The following is a 13,879-nucleotide window of genomic DNA, read 5'->3' as shown; positions in this document are numbered from 1 at the left end:
ATGTCAGTGTTGGCTGTTATCTGCCTGTGGCCCTACTTCCTTGGTGGAGGACATAGTCTGAGCAGGAGCAGGATGGAAGTTAAGACCTGACTTCAGTGGAGGGTGTGAATCGGTGGGGGTGGGGCGTAGGGGGGAGGAGGGGATCACTGTTCCCTTGATGACGCCTTTTAAGATCCCATCTCTGAGCTGGGACACACTGTTTTCCCGGGATATGCAGAGGTGCGCCGCACAGTTCCACCCGCCCATCGCCACACTCGGAAAGCCAGGCCTGTTTCCTGCCTGAGTCTTGCTGGAAGCCAGAGGGCCCGCTGTGGCTTTGGGACAGCGTCTGGCTCTGGACCCTGCTTTTGGCTCGTTGCCGCCTGACCCTTGGAGTTTGGACTGAGCGACACCCCCCACCACGCGCACCATTTCTCAATGTCTCATGAGTTTCTGTGACGGCCCAGTGATACATAGGACCTGGGTAACTGAGAGACTGTGCTGTGGGGGCGGGGGGGGGGGGGGAGTGGGGGTGTGGGAATGGCGCTGAACAGCATCATGGGAAAGCTGGACATCTGGCTCCTCTTCAATCTTCAGCCCCTTGGGACCAGCCTGGGTCCAGGACACGAAACAAGAGGCTTACCGTGTTTATAGCCTGTCATCCACCCCTCAATGGCATCGGAGTGCTGGCAGGACAATGTGCGTGGGGGCTGAGCACCCACTCCACCAGGGTGAAGGCCCCAGGCCCCCGGCTTAGACATTGTTCTGAAGCTCTGACATCTTAACACAGACCAGCATTGCTCTGGTTGAAGAAGCAAAGAGGGCCGTGTGCTTGGCTCTCTTTTCTTCCCATTGAGGCTTCCCCAAAAGGTAACTCAAAGCCCCACCCAGACCACCGGGGCCAAGCCCCGGGGCCCATCCACTGCACCTATTTCCCCCAGGAGGCGCCACGCCCTTTTCTGTGGGGCAGGTACCTGAGGGAACAGGCCAACTGGAGGTCAACAGAGGCTGCTCCAGATTCCAAGGAGCCAGGAATGCAGAGAGCCAGGGCTCAGGCTTCACCGTGGGGAAGAACTATGTGAAGTGAGGTCCTGATGTGGTCAGGTGGCCTGTACTCGGTCCTGGGGCCCCTGGTCCCAGGAGGCGATCGCACGGGTCAGGAGAAATGCCCGCTGACCTGTCCCTCTGCCCTGATCTGCTGGGACCAGCCCCATCTGTTTTGCAGAGGGTAGGCCCAACGGCCTGGCCCTAGATCAAGGCTGAGTGGACAAAGGTCACCATTCTGGCCCCCAAAGAGACTCGGAGGCCAAGCTCATGCTCCCCATACATCTGGATTTAATAGAAAAATAACAGCTTCCCCCAAAATCTCTGCTCTCGGAAAACACGCTATGGCTGCTGCGGGGTGGCTTCATGTGCCAACAGACCCTCGATCCCACCACTAGACAGGCGGGGGGCCCTGGCTGGAGGACTCGCTGGTCTGCCGGTGGCTGCTGGCCGGAGTCTGGCCCTGCTGTCACTGGTGGAGGTAGGCTTCCAGCCATACGTCCCCAGACTTCTTCAGAGACCTGGAGGCAAGTGTGGAGGGAGTATTAGGGACTCACCTGCCTGTTGGAAGCCACATCCCACCTCCCCCAAGGTCAGTGGTGTTCATTCCCTCAGGACATCCTGTGCCCCTGGGGCAGGTAACTAGATGGGTTGGGACCAAACTCAACCAGACTCGCTGCCTTCGAGCCGGATGCCAGACTCAAAGCGATCCTACAGGACAGGGCAGAAGGGCCCCTGTGCCTTTCCAAGACCGTAACTGTTTGTGGGTAGAAAGTCCTGCTTTCCTTCCTCAGAGTCGTGGGTGGTGTTGAACTGATCTTTGGGGTCGTAGTCAATGTGTAACTGCTAGGCTGGCTCATTAATGGGACCGGCCTGGGAGCCTGGACCAGAGGTGGGATGGGTAGACTGGGGTGGTGGTGGTGGTGGTGTTGGTGTGCGGAGCCAGGGGAAGGGGTTGTATAAGGGGAGGGACATGGGAAAAGGTGGGAGTGGCAGAGGGGAGGGTGTGGAAATTGGGAGGGGAGAGGGAGGGAGGATGGAGGCACAGTATGGGGGGAGAGTGAGGTGGGGTGAAGGAGGGAGAGGGGGAGGGAGGGATCAGGGGGCAGCTGCATTCAGAACCAGGCCTGAGTGGGGCAGGGTGGCCCTTCTTCCCTGGCTGCCTGCATGTGCACGGCCCGCCTCCTTGCACACAGGTTCTGGCCTGGTGCTGCCACCCCAAGACTGTCGAGAGGGTACCTGCCCCCCCGGGAATTTGGCAGACCTATGTGCCAGATGCCCTGAAGGCTAGCCAGGTGTTGCGGAAGCAGGTGCCTGAGCACCAGCTCAGAACAAGGAAGGGCATCCAAGCCCAGGGAACTGCATGTGCTAAGCCCCCAAGGTCCCAGAATCCCACTTCTGCCCATCCTCCTGCTGAGCCCTCCTCCAGGCTGGGCCCCAGCATGCCTCACCTGCTCCACGGATGGAGCCCCCACTGGCTTCCAGCTAAGCCTCTCCCCCCCTAGCCCCACCCCTCCAATGCATTCTCACCATTGGGTCTTTCTAGCATCCAAGGCAGGCAATGCTGCCCCCTTCTCAGGGCCGCCGTGGCTCCCGCATCACTCGGGAGTCCTCACAGACCCCTCCCCAGCTCTGATGCAGTCTGCCCCAGGGCCTTTGCATTGGCCATTCCCCATGGCTGGAGCATTCCCCTGCACCCCCAACACCCACCTCAGTGTCCTCTCCTCCTCCAAGCCTCTGCTCCCCTGCCCCCATTCCACACTGGCCCCCACGCCCCCTCCTCTCTTGTCGGCTAGCCCAACCATCTGTCACGTGGTCACCACATTGTAGTGTCCCGGTTCCAGAGGGCAGGGTCTCTGCTCACCCTGCGTAGCATGCTGGGGCCCTGGGGCGGGGGACAGAGGCTCTGAGGGAAGTGGACCAGGAGGGGCTGGCCAAGGAGCCTACCTGACAATGTCCGCCAGGGCTGTGAGGAAGGGCTTCACCTCATACCTGAGGCCATGCTTGGCGCACAGTGCCCTGACCAGGGGTGCCACCTTGCGGTAGCTGTGCCGAGGCATTGTGGGGAAGAGGCTGGGGGAGAGGAGTGCATGCTGGTGTCTGAGGTGGGGAGCCGCTCCACCCACTCATCACCTCTGTTGGGGGGGGGGCAAAAGGGGGCTCCGGGTTCTGCCCGCCCGCACTCACTGGTGCTCAATCTGGAAGTTGAGGTGCCCGCTAAACCAGTCGTTGAAGAAGGACTGCTCCACGTTGCAGGTGGCTGCCAGCTGCGGGGAGGGGGGAGAGGGGGAAGGTGGGGAGGCCTGGCAGCCCCACCACGCCCCTTCTTGCTGGCTGCTCCAGCCCCCTCTACCCCCCCCCCGTCGGCTCAGCCCGCCCCCACGGCCCACCTGGGAGCTGGCCCAGTCTCGGTGCTTCTCCTGGCCAATTTCCTTGGGGATGTGGTTCATCTGCGTGATCCACACGAACCAGTGGCTCTCCAGGACCCTGTGGGGATGGCTTGGCACTGCCCTGTGTCCACTCAAGGCAGGGTTCCGTGAGGAGAGGAGCCAGCGCAGGTGGGCACCCAGGCACAGGGACTGCAAGGAACCCCCCACCTCCCTCTCCACTGCCCCACAGCCCCGGCTTCTGCCACAGCTGGCCAAATGGGGCAGCCCTGTGCAGATGGAGAAATGGAGGCCCCAGCATGGGGCGGGGCTGGGGAGCCTGCAGCCAGGCTGACCCTGTAGCCTATGGCCCCCTGCTCCCTACTCCCCCAGCCTGGCCATACCTGACGGCAACGAAGAGCACAAGCACCCCGGGGACGCCGTAGAACGGGGCGTAGGTCAAGAAGAAGCGGAAGTAGAAGCTGGCGGCCCAGAGCAAGTCCTGGGGAGGGGCGGGGGGCGGGACAAGACTGAGTGTCCGGGCAGCCAGGTGTTGGGAATGGGAGGGAGGGAGGAAGAGCTCTCTGGGTTTCATTGCCTGAGTTGCCTGGCTGGCCATGTGGGGTGCCCATTGTCTCTCTGGACCCCTGCCTAGGAGACTCATGCCTGGCAGAGCTGGGGGAAGGCACCCCGGTGGTGAGGCCCACACCGTGCCCCACACATCCTCCCCCCACCCATACACACTCTCCCACTGCACACACATGTAACGTCATCATGCGTGCATGCGCGCACCGATCTCACAGCCCCATGCACACACTCCCCCACCACATACAGGTTACATCCTGCACACGGATCCCACCGCCCCTGCACACACAGACGTGTACCACACCAGCATTCATACACCCACTCACCTTGTACCAGGCGCTCAGTACATCATGCTGTGCACATGCATGTCCCTTGCACACACATATTGCACATCATACACACACGGATCCCACCTCCCCCTGCACACACAGACTTCATGTACCCACTCCCCTTGTAGACAGTGCATCATGGTGCGCTCGCTCACACACACACACACACACACACACACATCCCCTGTACACACACATTACATCATCATGTACACACGGATCCCACCGCCCCCTGCACACACAAATGTGTACCACACCAGCATTCACGCTCACATTCTTTGCACACAAACTCAATGCATCACGGTACACACATACGTCCCCCGTACACACACATAGATGTCCCCTCCCCCTGCACAGGGATCTGTGCCACACCATCCGTCATCATGCATACACTCCCCTGGTACACAGTCACTACACCCCGGTGCACACGCAGTTCCTCTGCACACACACAGGCATCGACATCGTCTCATACACTCACTCCTCTGCACACACGCATCTGCTACACTCTCCATAACTGTGCATGCACATCATCGCACATATACTCACTCCCCTGTACACACACACACACACACACACACGCCTATGGACACAATGCCCCATGTGCACACACACCCTGCATACACATGCACAACACTGCTATAACACATGCACATTCGCGTCATTGTGCACACACATGCGCGCGCACACACCCCATGCACACACACGCATGCTCACCTCTTGCACGCAAACACCCACGCACCATTGCGCACAGGAAGCACACCTGTCAGCGGCAATGGAGAGGCGGGCACGCACTCACCGTCCACTGCATGCACACCAGCATGTACGCCAGGTTCTCCACTTCGAAGTTCACCAGCGTGAGCAGGGGCGGGCCAACTGAGGAGGGGACAGACGGCTCAGGAGCAGGGCCCCATGCCTAGGGGTGGGGTGGAGCTGGAGGGAAGCCTCTGTCACTCCAGGAGTACCAGTAGGGTGCTGAGGTGGGTCCTGTCCAGTTGGGATTAACCTGTACCCCCCCCCACAAGACCTGGCCTACTTTCCACCTTGAGTCCCAGCCCCCCATGAGATGCCTCACCCCACTTCATCCCATGCCCCTTCACAGGCCAGTCACCAATATCATAGTCAGGGCCCTGGCTGGCCTGTTCATGCCTGGAGTCCGCACCAGACCCTCTGGGGTTTGGGGCGGGGACAGATGGCTGAACCAAAGGCACCCAGGCAGAAAGGCAGCCAGGGCAGGGCCAGCATAGTAGCAGGACCTGATGTGGGGCAGCCCAGGCCCTTGGGGGTGTGGGCAGGGGGAGCCTGCCCCGGCGTGACCCACAGGGCACGTGACACTCACTCAGGAAGAAGTACAGGTGCTGGTGGTTGTAGGGCAGGTATCTGCGCTTCTTCCTGCCGTACTGTGGAGACAGGTGGGGGCTGGGCTCGGGCAGCAATCCATGCCCCCGCTGCACCCCCTACCCCCCAGAAGTTCTAGGGAACCAGCTGGGGCCAAGGGTCAAAGGCAACTCTAAACTCACTGCTTTCAAGTGGATTCTGACTCTTGGGGACCCCTCAGGGCAGAGTCAGGCTGTTCACATTTAATGGGAGCGGCTGCCTCATTTTTCCTGCACGGAGCAGCTGGTGGGATCGGACAGCCGACCTGAGATCCGCAGTCAAGCACCTTCAAAGGCTACTCTAGACGCTAACAGAGGGACCATCTTTCCAGCAGGTGTGGGGGGGACCAGGGCAGGGACTCGGTGGCTGCGAGTGCCCACTCCCCACCGCACACCTCCACGGACGACTCTCCCAGGAGGAAGACGGGTGCCACGGTCACATCCGGGTCCTTGTGGAAGATGTTGGGCTTGGCGTGGTGCTGGAAGTGACGGAAGTTCCACCAGTGGGCTGAGAAGCCCTGTGGGGGGCGAGAGCGGGGGTGGGGACAAGGGGGCGCTCAGGGCTGGGAGTGAGACCCGATGCTCACTGCTCCCCCTCAGGCCCCCGGCTGCCTGTCCATCCGTCCACCTACCCACCTGGCCCACACTCACCTTCAGATGCCCCATCACAAACTGCTGGGCCAGGTGGTTCCAGCGGGACTTGCGGAAGACGGAGGCGTGGCCCAGGTCGTGCTGTAGACACCAGCTCTGAGCCTGGGGGGGTGGGGTGGGGGCGGGTGGGGAGAGGGAAGTGTGGGTGTTCAGGGGTCCTCTGACTCCCTTCCCTAAACAAAGCACACCCTTGGGCTCATTTAAAGAGCAGTCTGACCCACAAACACGTGACTGGTGGGACTCAGGACATTCAAGTATTTCTCTCTGCTCATTCACTCCTTCATTCATGGGCCCTCTTGCTCTTATTTTATGTAATTCCTTCATAATCCACCCATCCATCCACTCAGCCATTCATTTACCCATTTACCTGGCCATCCATCCATCTACCTATCCACCATCCATTAATCCATCTATCCATCCATCCATCCATCCATTCACTCACCCACCTGCTATCCATCCATTCATCCATCCATCCACCTATCCATCCTTCCACCCCTCTATCCATACACCCATTCATTTATCCACCCACTTAGCCATTCATCTACCCACTTACCTGTCCATTATCCATCCATGCACTCATCCACCTATCCCATCCTTCCACCCATCCATCCATTCACCCATTTATCCACCCACCCACCCATGCACGTATTCATTTATCCATCCACCCATGTATCCATCCGTTTATGTATCTATTCATCCATCCACCCATTCACCTATCCCACCCATTCACCTATCCATCCACCCATTTAACTACTCATTCTTCTACACATCCATACATCCACCCACCCATTTATCCATCCATCCAGTTAGCTATGCACTCAGCCATTTGTTCATCTATTTACCTATATCCATCTATCCATCCACCCCTGCATCCATCTATCCATATACCCATCTACCATTCACTTATTCATATACCCATCCACCCCTCCCTTTACCTATCCCTCTGCCCATCCATCCATCCATCCATCCACCTGGCAAACATGTCCACGGAGGGGGGTGAGTATTTGTTGGCTATCACCTGAGAAAGGGCTAGAATGAGGGCAGCGAGAGTGCTGGGCAGCCAGCCAGGGCCCAGGAGGCAGACGAGGAACCAGGCCAGCATCTCCATGGCCAGGATGTGGGCCAGCAGGAGCGCAAAGAAGGCCGGGTTGGCCTCGAACAGCTTCATGTCCTCGGCCGTCTGCCGCAGGGCTCGGAAATCCTCTACCAGCTGTGCCTGCACCAACAAAGGGCCCATCGGTCCAGGGTGCTATCCCCAGACATGCCCCACCCTGCTCCCCCTGCCCGGCCCAGGGACCCCAACAGGATGTCCAGACCAGGTGTGAGCTGGGGAGCAGGCTGTGGGGTGCGGGAGAAGCCAGATCAGGGGAGACCAGCTTCCCCTCACAGTGGAGGGGAAGCTGGTCCCAGAGCAGGAAGGGGGCTCATCCAGGACCAAGCCAGGTCTGGTGCCCTGGAGGGTGTCCCCACAGCCCCATCACCAACACCGCCCGTGCCCCCCACCCCCATCCCTGGCTCCCCCTAGGGGCCTGGCCTCCACCAGGGCCCTGGCTCACATTCTGCACTCCGGCAGGGCTGGGCTCGTCGGGGGCCAGCTCGCCAATCAGCAGGGGCCGCAGGAACTTGCGCACGAAATGAAGGTCAGGGTGGAAGGCGTGGAAGGCGTCCTGAAGAAGAGCGGACAGTCAGGTGGACGAACAGACAGACAGACAGACGGAACGGCACCAGAGGCGACGGGCAAAGGTACAGTGCACAGGACTGCCGGCTGCTGGGGCAGACAGAGAGATGGACAGGAAGTCAACACGTGGTTCAGAGGTTGCAGAAATGGAATACAGATGCCGCCGCCGTCCCTTCTGGAGGGCCAGCAAACCCGAGACTGACAGGGCTGACCGGGAAGCTGGGGGCCCTGGGGGGATGGGGGAGCAGCCTGGACCACCTGCGGAGCTGGGGCCTCCCAACGCACCTGGAGGTATGTGTGCCAAACCCTGTGATCCAGAGAGCAGCTCAAAGGTGGCTAGACTCCAGAGGGCTCCTCCGAAATATTGGGGCCCTGGTGGCTCAGTGGTTAAGCGCGCCGCTGCTAATCGCAAGGTCAGCAGTTGAAAGCCATCAGTCGCTCCACTGGAGGTGGCTGTCTGCTTCCAGGATGATTGACAGCCTTGGAAACCCCCTGGGGCAGCTCCTCCCTGTCTGACAGGGTCCCTGCGGTTGACTCATCAACTGTGGAGCTTCCCAGCCCCTAAAGGGAAGCTCCTGGTGGTAGGGACAGGACGTGTTCACCGGGATGAGCCCTGAGCAGCAGCAGGGGAAATGTCTCAGAGTACAGGACGTGTTCACCGGGATGAGCCCTGAGCAGCAGCAGGGGAACATCTGAGTACGGGCACGCCTGCTGGGGTTTGAACTCAGCCAATATTTCATGATATCCAGCCTCCCTTGGGATACAGTTCTGCCACCAGCCTTGCCTGGGACCCTGGACACCTCGGAGTAGCTCTCTAGGGCCACCAGAGCCCCTGCCCTTTGTCCCCAGGCCTGCCAGGAGTCCCAGGAAGGGTCAAGTTCAGATGGAGCCAGCTTGCTCCCACAGAGTTTGAGTTGCTTCTATGACCTGCTCATACCAGCTCCACCAGGGCCCACATCATGTGGACTGGGAGGCTTGAGGGAACTACTGCAGGAGAGGCACTTAACCACCCAGTGGCCTCAAGTGCCCCCAGCCCTGGGCACAGATGGACACTTCCTTCAAGGGGTCCATTCAGAAAAGGAGAGCCTGCTAACAGAGGGCCCTAAGGGTGGACTAGGGGAGTGGGAATGCGCTCTCTTCTGTCTTGGCCAAGCTCAAGGCTGGGGAGGGAGAGGGACCCACTGTCTCCTTCCTCCCTAGACATCCAAGAGGGAGGGGGCGGTGGGCAGTTTGGGTCACTACCCAAAGAATCAGGAATGTTTCCTATCAGGAAATGGGCAGGGTTGCTGGGGGCTCAGGTGGTCTTGATTCTGTCCTTGCTGCCACCTTAAGCCAAGGAAGCAGCCGTGGGTTGTGGAGATGGGGTGGGGGCGGGGAGATATGTTCTACCTCTTTCGGGATGGCATCCTGACCAACCCCTCCTGGGTCTACCTCCATCTAGAGCCTCGGACTCTCCCACCCAGTCCTGCCTCTTCTACACACTTCCATCCACACACAAGGGGGAAGCCCGGTCACTTCCAAGGCACAGTGGCCACTAAGGTTTTGTGCTAATTTGACTAGGGGAGGATTCTCCGTTGTTTGGCAGTTAAGCCCTAGTAATCCTCCATGATGAGATCTCCCCAAGGGTGTGGCCTGCTTCCCAAATAAGTAGACACCGTAGAAAAGTTGGCTTGCTTCTTGCTGGGCCTGGAGTCTGCCTCTGACTCTTCATCTGATCTCGGATTCTTTGGATGGCCCTGTTATGTTGCCTGTCAATCCTGGGAGTTGTCAGCAACCTGCCATCTCCTTGGATACATTCACTTCTGCAGTCGAAGGCCCAACCTCCCATCTTGAATTCATTCGCCTCTACAGCCAGAAGCCTGTTGTCTTCTTCTCTATCTTGGGTTCATCAGCCCCCTGGGGCCACAGGTGTCAAGAGAAAGTGCCTGCCTACCATATGACCTGTGGTTACTTGGAATGTGTCCGCTTCTACACTGTGTGCGTCATTTCCTAGCAATAACCTTCTCTGTGTGTAGACATTTATAAACACTGATGTTGCTTCTCTAGAGAATCCAGCCTATGACAGGACCCCCAAAGGATGCAGAACCTCACCCATTTTCAGCCTCAGTCTCCTGATCTACAAAATGGGATAACAGTAGTGTCAGCCCCATGAGCATTTGTTTAGATACCGCATCTGAAACACTCAAACAGTACCTATTCAATAACGCTTGGCTACAATTACTACGATGCAGCCTCTGGTGGCAGCACTACCCACTCCCACCCTCAGGTCAGGCCCAGTGGGGTCACCTAGAAAGAGGGTCTTGGGAAAGAAGGTAGTGGAGCTAGTCTCCTCCAACTCCCACTTCTGGGCCCAGAAGGAAGAGACCTGGAAGACCTGTCGGGTCTTAGATCTTCCCCGCAGCTTGTAATGCTGTAGCTAAAAGGGCATCAAGGAATTCTGGGAAACCTCTCCCCTTCCCTCTGACCAGGAAGATAAGACGTTTCCTCTGTACCCTGAAGGAGCATGGAAAGTGTGCGCATGACCCCCATGGGCTCAGAGCCAGACACCGAGGTGCCCAGCATCACCCCTACGGTTCACACCAGGGGGAAGGCAGTCTCTTATGCCCATTATACCAACAAGGAAACTGAAGCTAGGAAGGAAAATATCCAATGTGGCTGAGTGAGGCCAGGCTGGCTCTGTCTCTAAGAAAACACTGAGTTAAAACCCTAATGGTTGCCCTGCTGCCCACAGGATCTCTTACCTTTTGTCCAGGTCGCAAGTGCCCTGCAGGCCCAACTACTAATTGCCACCTCTTTAAAGTGGCCACCCTGACTGCCTCCGGTGAGGCAGGTTCTGGTCATACCTTCTCTTAGCGCCCCACCCCTCTCCTGGGAGGCTCTGTTCCCCTATGAAATGATTACCCAGAATTCTCAACTGCGCCAAGAGTCCACATAAAGTTTGATCCGAATCTCTTTGCTTTTCTGCGTCCTTCCGGGGCTCGATTTTTCCTACAGAACCTGGCCCCTGCCCACCCCGATCCCCTCTGCCCTTGTTCTGCCCCTGCCAGCTGCCTTATCCCTTCACTGAGCCTTTGCTGTAGCCGATCCCTTGGCTGGGAATTCCCTCCGTCCAGAACCCCAGAACCCCACAGGTTAAATTCACAGCTGTACCAGCCGAAGTTGGAGCAGAGTTTGGCGTCAAGGAGACGCTCGCTGAGTGGCTGCTGACGGGTTTAATGGTTAAGGAACAAAAGAGCGAATGAAGGGATGGATGGACGCATGCACGCACGGATGGAATCAATAAATAGCAAGAGCACGCTTGGTGAGAGGGTCGGCTGTGGCTTCAAATTCCCATCTCCCTCTCCGAGCCTCAGTCTTCTGGTGTGCGAAGCGAGCGTGAAAAGAGCAGCTCCTGCCTCACAGGTGTGGAGGGGTAGAGACCGGTCAGCACCTGGTGCGTTGTGGTTAGCGGTGGCCTGGCCACACCCTTCCCTCGCTGCCTCCGCCGTCCTTAAGCCACGTATGACTCTCAGACAAACATGGCGGCAGGTCCAGAGCTCTCTCCCCAGGGCCATGGCTTTGTAACTCGCCATGGCCACGGGCTCACTTCAGGGTCCAGGAATTCTGGGAATTCTCTGGCAGGAAGGCTTCGGTCACTCAGCTATGAGAGGAGCTGGTGGGCACAGGGGCTGGGAAGAGTTAGCCCTGGGGAAAGAGTCCTGGACAGGGCATCCAGAGTGGGGCTCGGCCACGTACCTGCCCAGGGAAGAACGGGTCAATCTCTGGTCGGCCTCGAGGGCTTGACACAGACAAAGTCTGGAGCCCCCACCCATGGCCACTTCGTGGCTCTTTTGGCCAGGGCGGATTAAGAAGTTCTGGCAACTCCGGCCCAATCTGGAGGTCTTGAGGAAGCTAAGCTATGGTCTAAACCAACCCCTTCCCATCACAGGAACGAGATAGCAACGCCTGCTCAGGCCAAGGTGGCTCGCTGCTCTCCGAGTTTGCAAAGGTCAATAATTCCTGAACACCAACCACTCCCAGCTGCCCCTGTGGCCACTGCTACCCTGGGAGGGCCCCCTCCCCTTGCTCCACCCAGGGTCCTTGCAGATGTACACAGGGACAGCCACGCACATAGGGACACACTGGCCCCGCCCCTACGTAAAACTCAAATCAGACACACTGCCATCGAGTCAATGCTGACTCACAGCGACCTCGTAACTCAGGAAGAACTCCCCCTGTGGGTTGTCAAGATGGTAACTGTTTACCGGAGTAGAAAGCCCTGTTGTGGCCCGAAGCGTAATCGGCTCCTTCCTTTCCGACACACAGGCGTTCCCACATACACCCACCTTCGCATACATGTGTGCACCCAGACATTGACACATACTGTCTTGCATGCGTGCCCGCACACCTGGCTTAGAGTCCACAGCACACGCACACATCCACACACAGGCTGACACACTCATTAGCTCACAGGCCACTTCAACTCCGGGATTAGGCTGACCTCTCTGCCCACACCCAGCCCCTCAACGCCCATGGACTCTGCTTTCTGCCCGTAGCTAGGGCTTTAGGGCTGGCGTACAAACAGCTGCTGACCTGAACCCCTTCGCTTCCTGGGGTAAAACTGGGAAGAAGTATTTCCCCCAGACGCAAGTCCTGCAAAGACTGCCTGCCAGGGTTAGAAAGAGGACAGTGGGCAGAGGTCACGCCTCTGTGACAAGAGGACCACTGGAGCAAGACCCCATCCCCCTGATGCATACAGTTTCCTGCTAGCAAACTTTCGGCCACTAGAAGGCCTGCCTGGTACCCAGTGTGGCCAGCTAGAGTTTGGAGTGGCTATGGAGAGGGAAAGGGGTCTTATTTGAAATGCCAGTCATTTGCCAGCTTCCTGCCAGTCACTCTCACTAGTCACCAAGCTCTTTGTCCAAGACATGTCCAGACATGGTGAGGGGGGTGGTGGTGGAGGAAGGGGGAAAGCCAGCGCTCCCAGGGGTCAGTCTGCTCCTGGGGTGACTGTGTTTCCGGAGGAGGCCCACCCTGGCTGTCTGGCACTGACGACCCACGTGCAGCTGCCAACCCAGCAGAGGTGACTCACTAACCCCCTCCCCCCAGCAGCTCACACCAACCTGGAGGAAAGCCACGGACCTCCAGGCACTGCCCAGCACGGGCTGCCTAGTCTCCAGCCTCTGATCACACGGCCTTGTTCTGCTCCTGGCACCCACGTTGGGTGGCCCGGTCTGGGGCACCCCGAACTGAGCCAGGGAAGCTTAAGCAACAGGGACACACCCACCTGGCTGCCCCTTCTTCCCCGGCAGGCCTGGCCTGGCCCGGGTCCACCCTGCTGGCCTTAGCCGTCCCTGCCCCCCATCACGCCCCTGCTTCCCCATCCTGATTCAGGGTGCGGAGGAGGAAGGGCGCCCCGGCCGGGCCAGTGGAGCGGGCGACGCGCCCTGGCCCAGGCCCCGGCGAGCAGCAGCAGGCTGGGCCCCCGCCGCAGGGGGCTTCTTACCGTGGCATCCTCAGCGCCGTGGTGGCCGAGGAGGCGGCTGCCCCCCGGGTGCTTCTGCGTCCAGCGGCTGATATCGTAGACGCGGCGCTCGAGGACCAGCCACTTGTCGCCCGGCAAGTCGTGCGAGCGGATCTGCTCCCAGCGGTAGGTGCGCAGCGGCATCCGCCGCGATCCCGGCGCCGGCGCGGGCCCCCCGAGGCCACCCATGGTCGCGCGCCCAAGTGCGTGGGACCCTCGCTCGGGACGCGCCAGGCGCCGCAGCCGGAGGTCGCGGTCCCCGCCTGCCGCCGCCGCCACCGGCACGCGGCCCCGCCCTTGCCGTGCGGCAGCCGTAGGAGCGCGCGCCGGCCCGGCTCGGCGCAGGAACTTTCCTTAGAACCGCCACCATT

General features: G+C 59.4%; 1 protein-coding gene across 1 annotated transcript; it reads right to left on the bottom strand.

Annotated features, from left to right (window-relative positions):
* Positions 1 to 1,291: 1,291 nt before the first annotated feature.
* Positions 1,292 to 13,879, bottom strand: FADS3 (fatty acid desaturase 3). The gene is made up of 12 exons (XM_075545628.1): positions 13,491 to 13,879; positions 7,884 to 7,994; positions 7,346 to 7,543; positions 6,328 to 6,429; positions 6,072 to 6,194; positions 5,640 to 5,700; positions 5,100 to 5,176; positions 3,794 to 3,891; positions 3,414 to 3,510; positions 3,211 to 3,290; positions 2,971 to 3,096; positions 1,292 to 1,544 (listed from the first exon to the last, which is right to left on the bottom strand). The coding sequence occupies exons 1-12, from the start codon at positions 13,695 to 13,697 to the stop codon at positions 1,493 to 1,495; spliced, it is 1,332 nt and encodes a 443-aa protein (XP_075401743.1). The 5' UTR covers positions 13,698 to 13,879; the 3' UTR covers positions 1,292 to 1,492.

This window comes from Tenrec ecaudatus, chromosome 4 (genome assembly GCF_050624435.1).
Source record: "Tenrec ecaudatus isolate mTenEca1 chromosome 4, mTenEca1.hap1, whole genome shotgun sequence".
NCBI lineage: Eukaryota > Metazoa > Chordata > Mammalia > Afrosoricida > Tenrecidae > Tenrec > Tenrec ecaudatus.
The sequence above is the reverse complement of the archived record's forward strand: the minus strand, read 5'-3'. Positions and strand labels throughout refer to the sequence as shown.

Excerpts from the sequence above, each read along its gene's own strand:
- FADS3 (XM_075545628.1), bottom strand. The coding sequence starts at position 13,697 with ATGGGTGGCCTCGGGGGGCCCGCGCCGGCGCCGGGATCGCGGCGGATG. Across the intron at positions 7,995-13,490 it reads ACGGCGCTGAGGATGCCACG|GACGCCTTCCACGCCTTCCA; the intron begins GTAAGAAGCCCC and ends GCTCTTCTTCAG. Across the intron at positions 3,097-3,210 it reads AACTTCCAGATTGAGCACCA|CCTCTTCCCCACAATGCCTC; the intron begins GTGAGTGCGGGC and ends CCTCTCCCCCAG.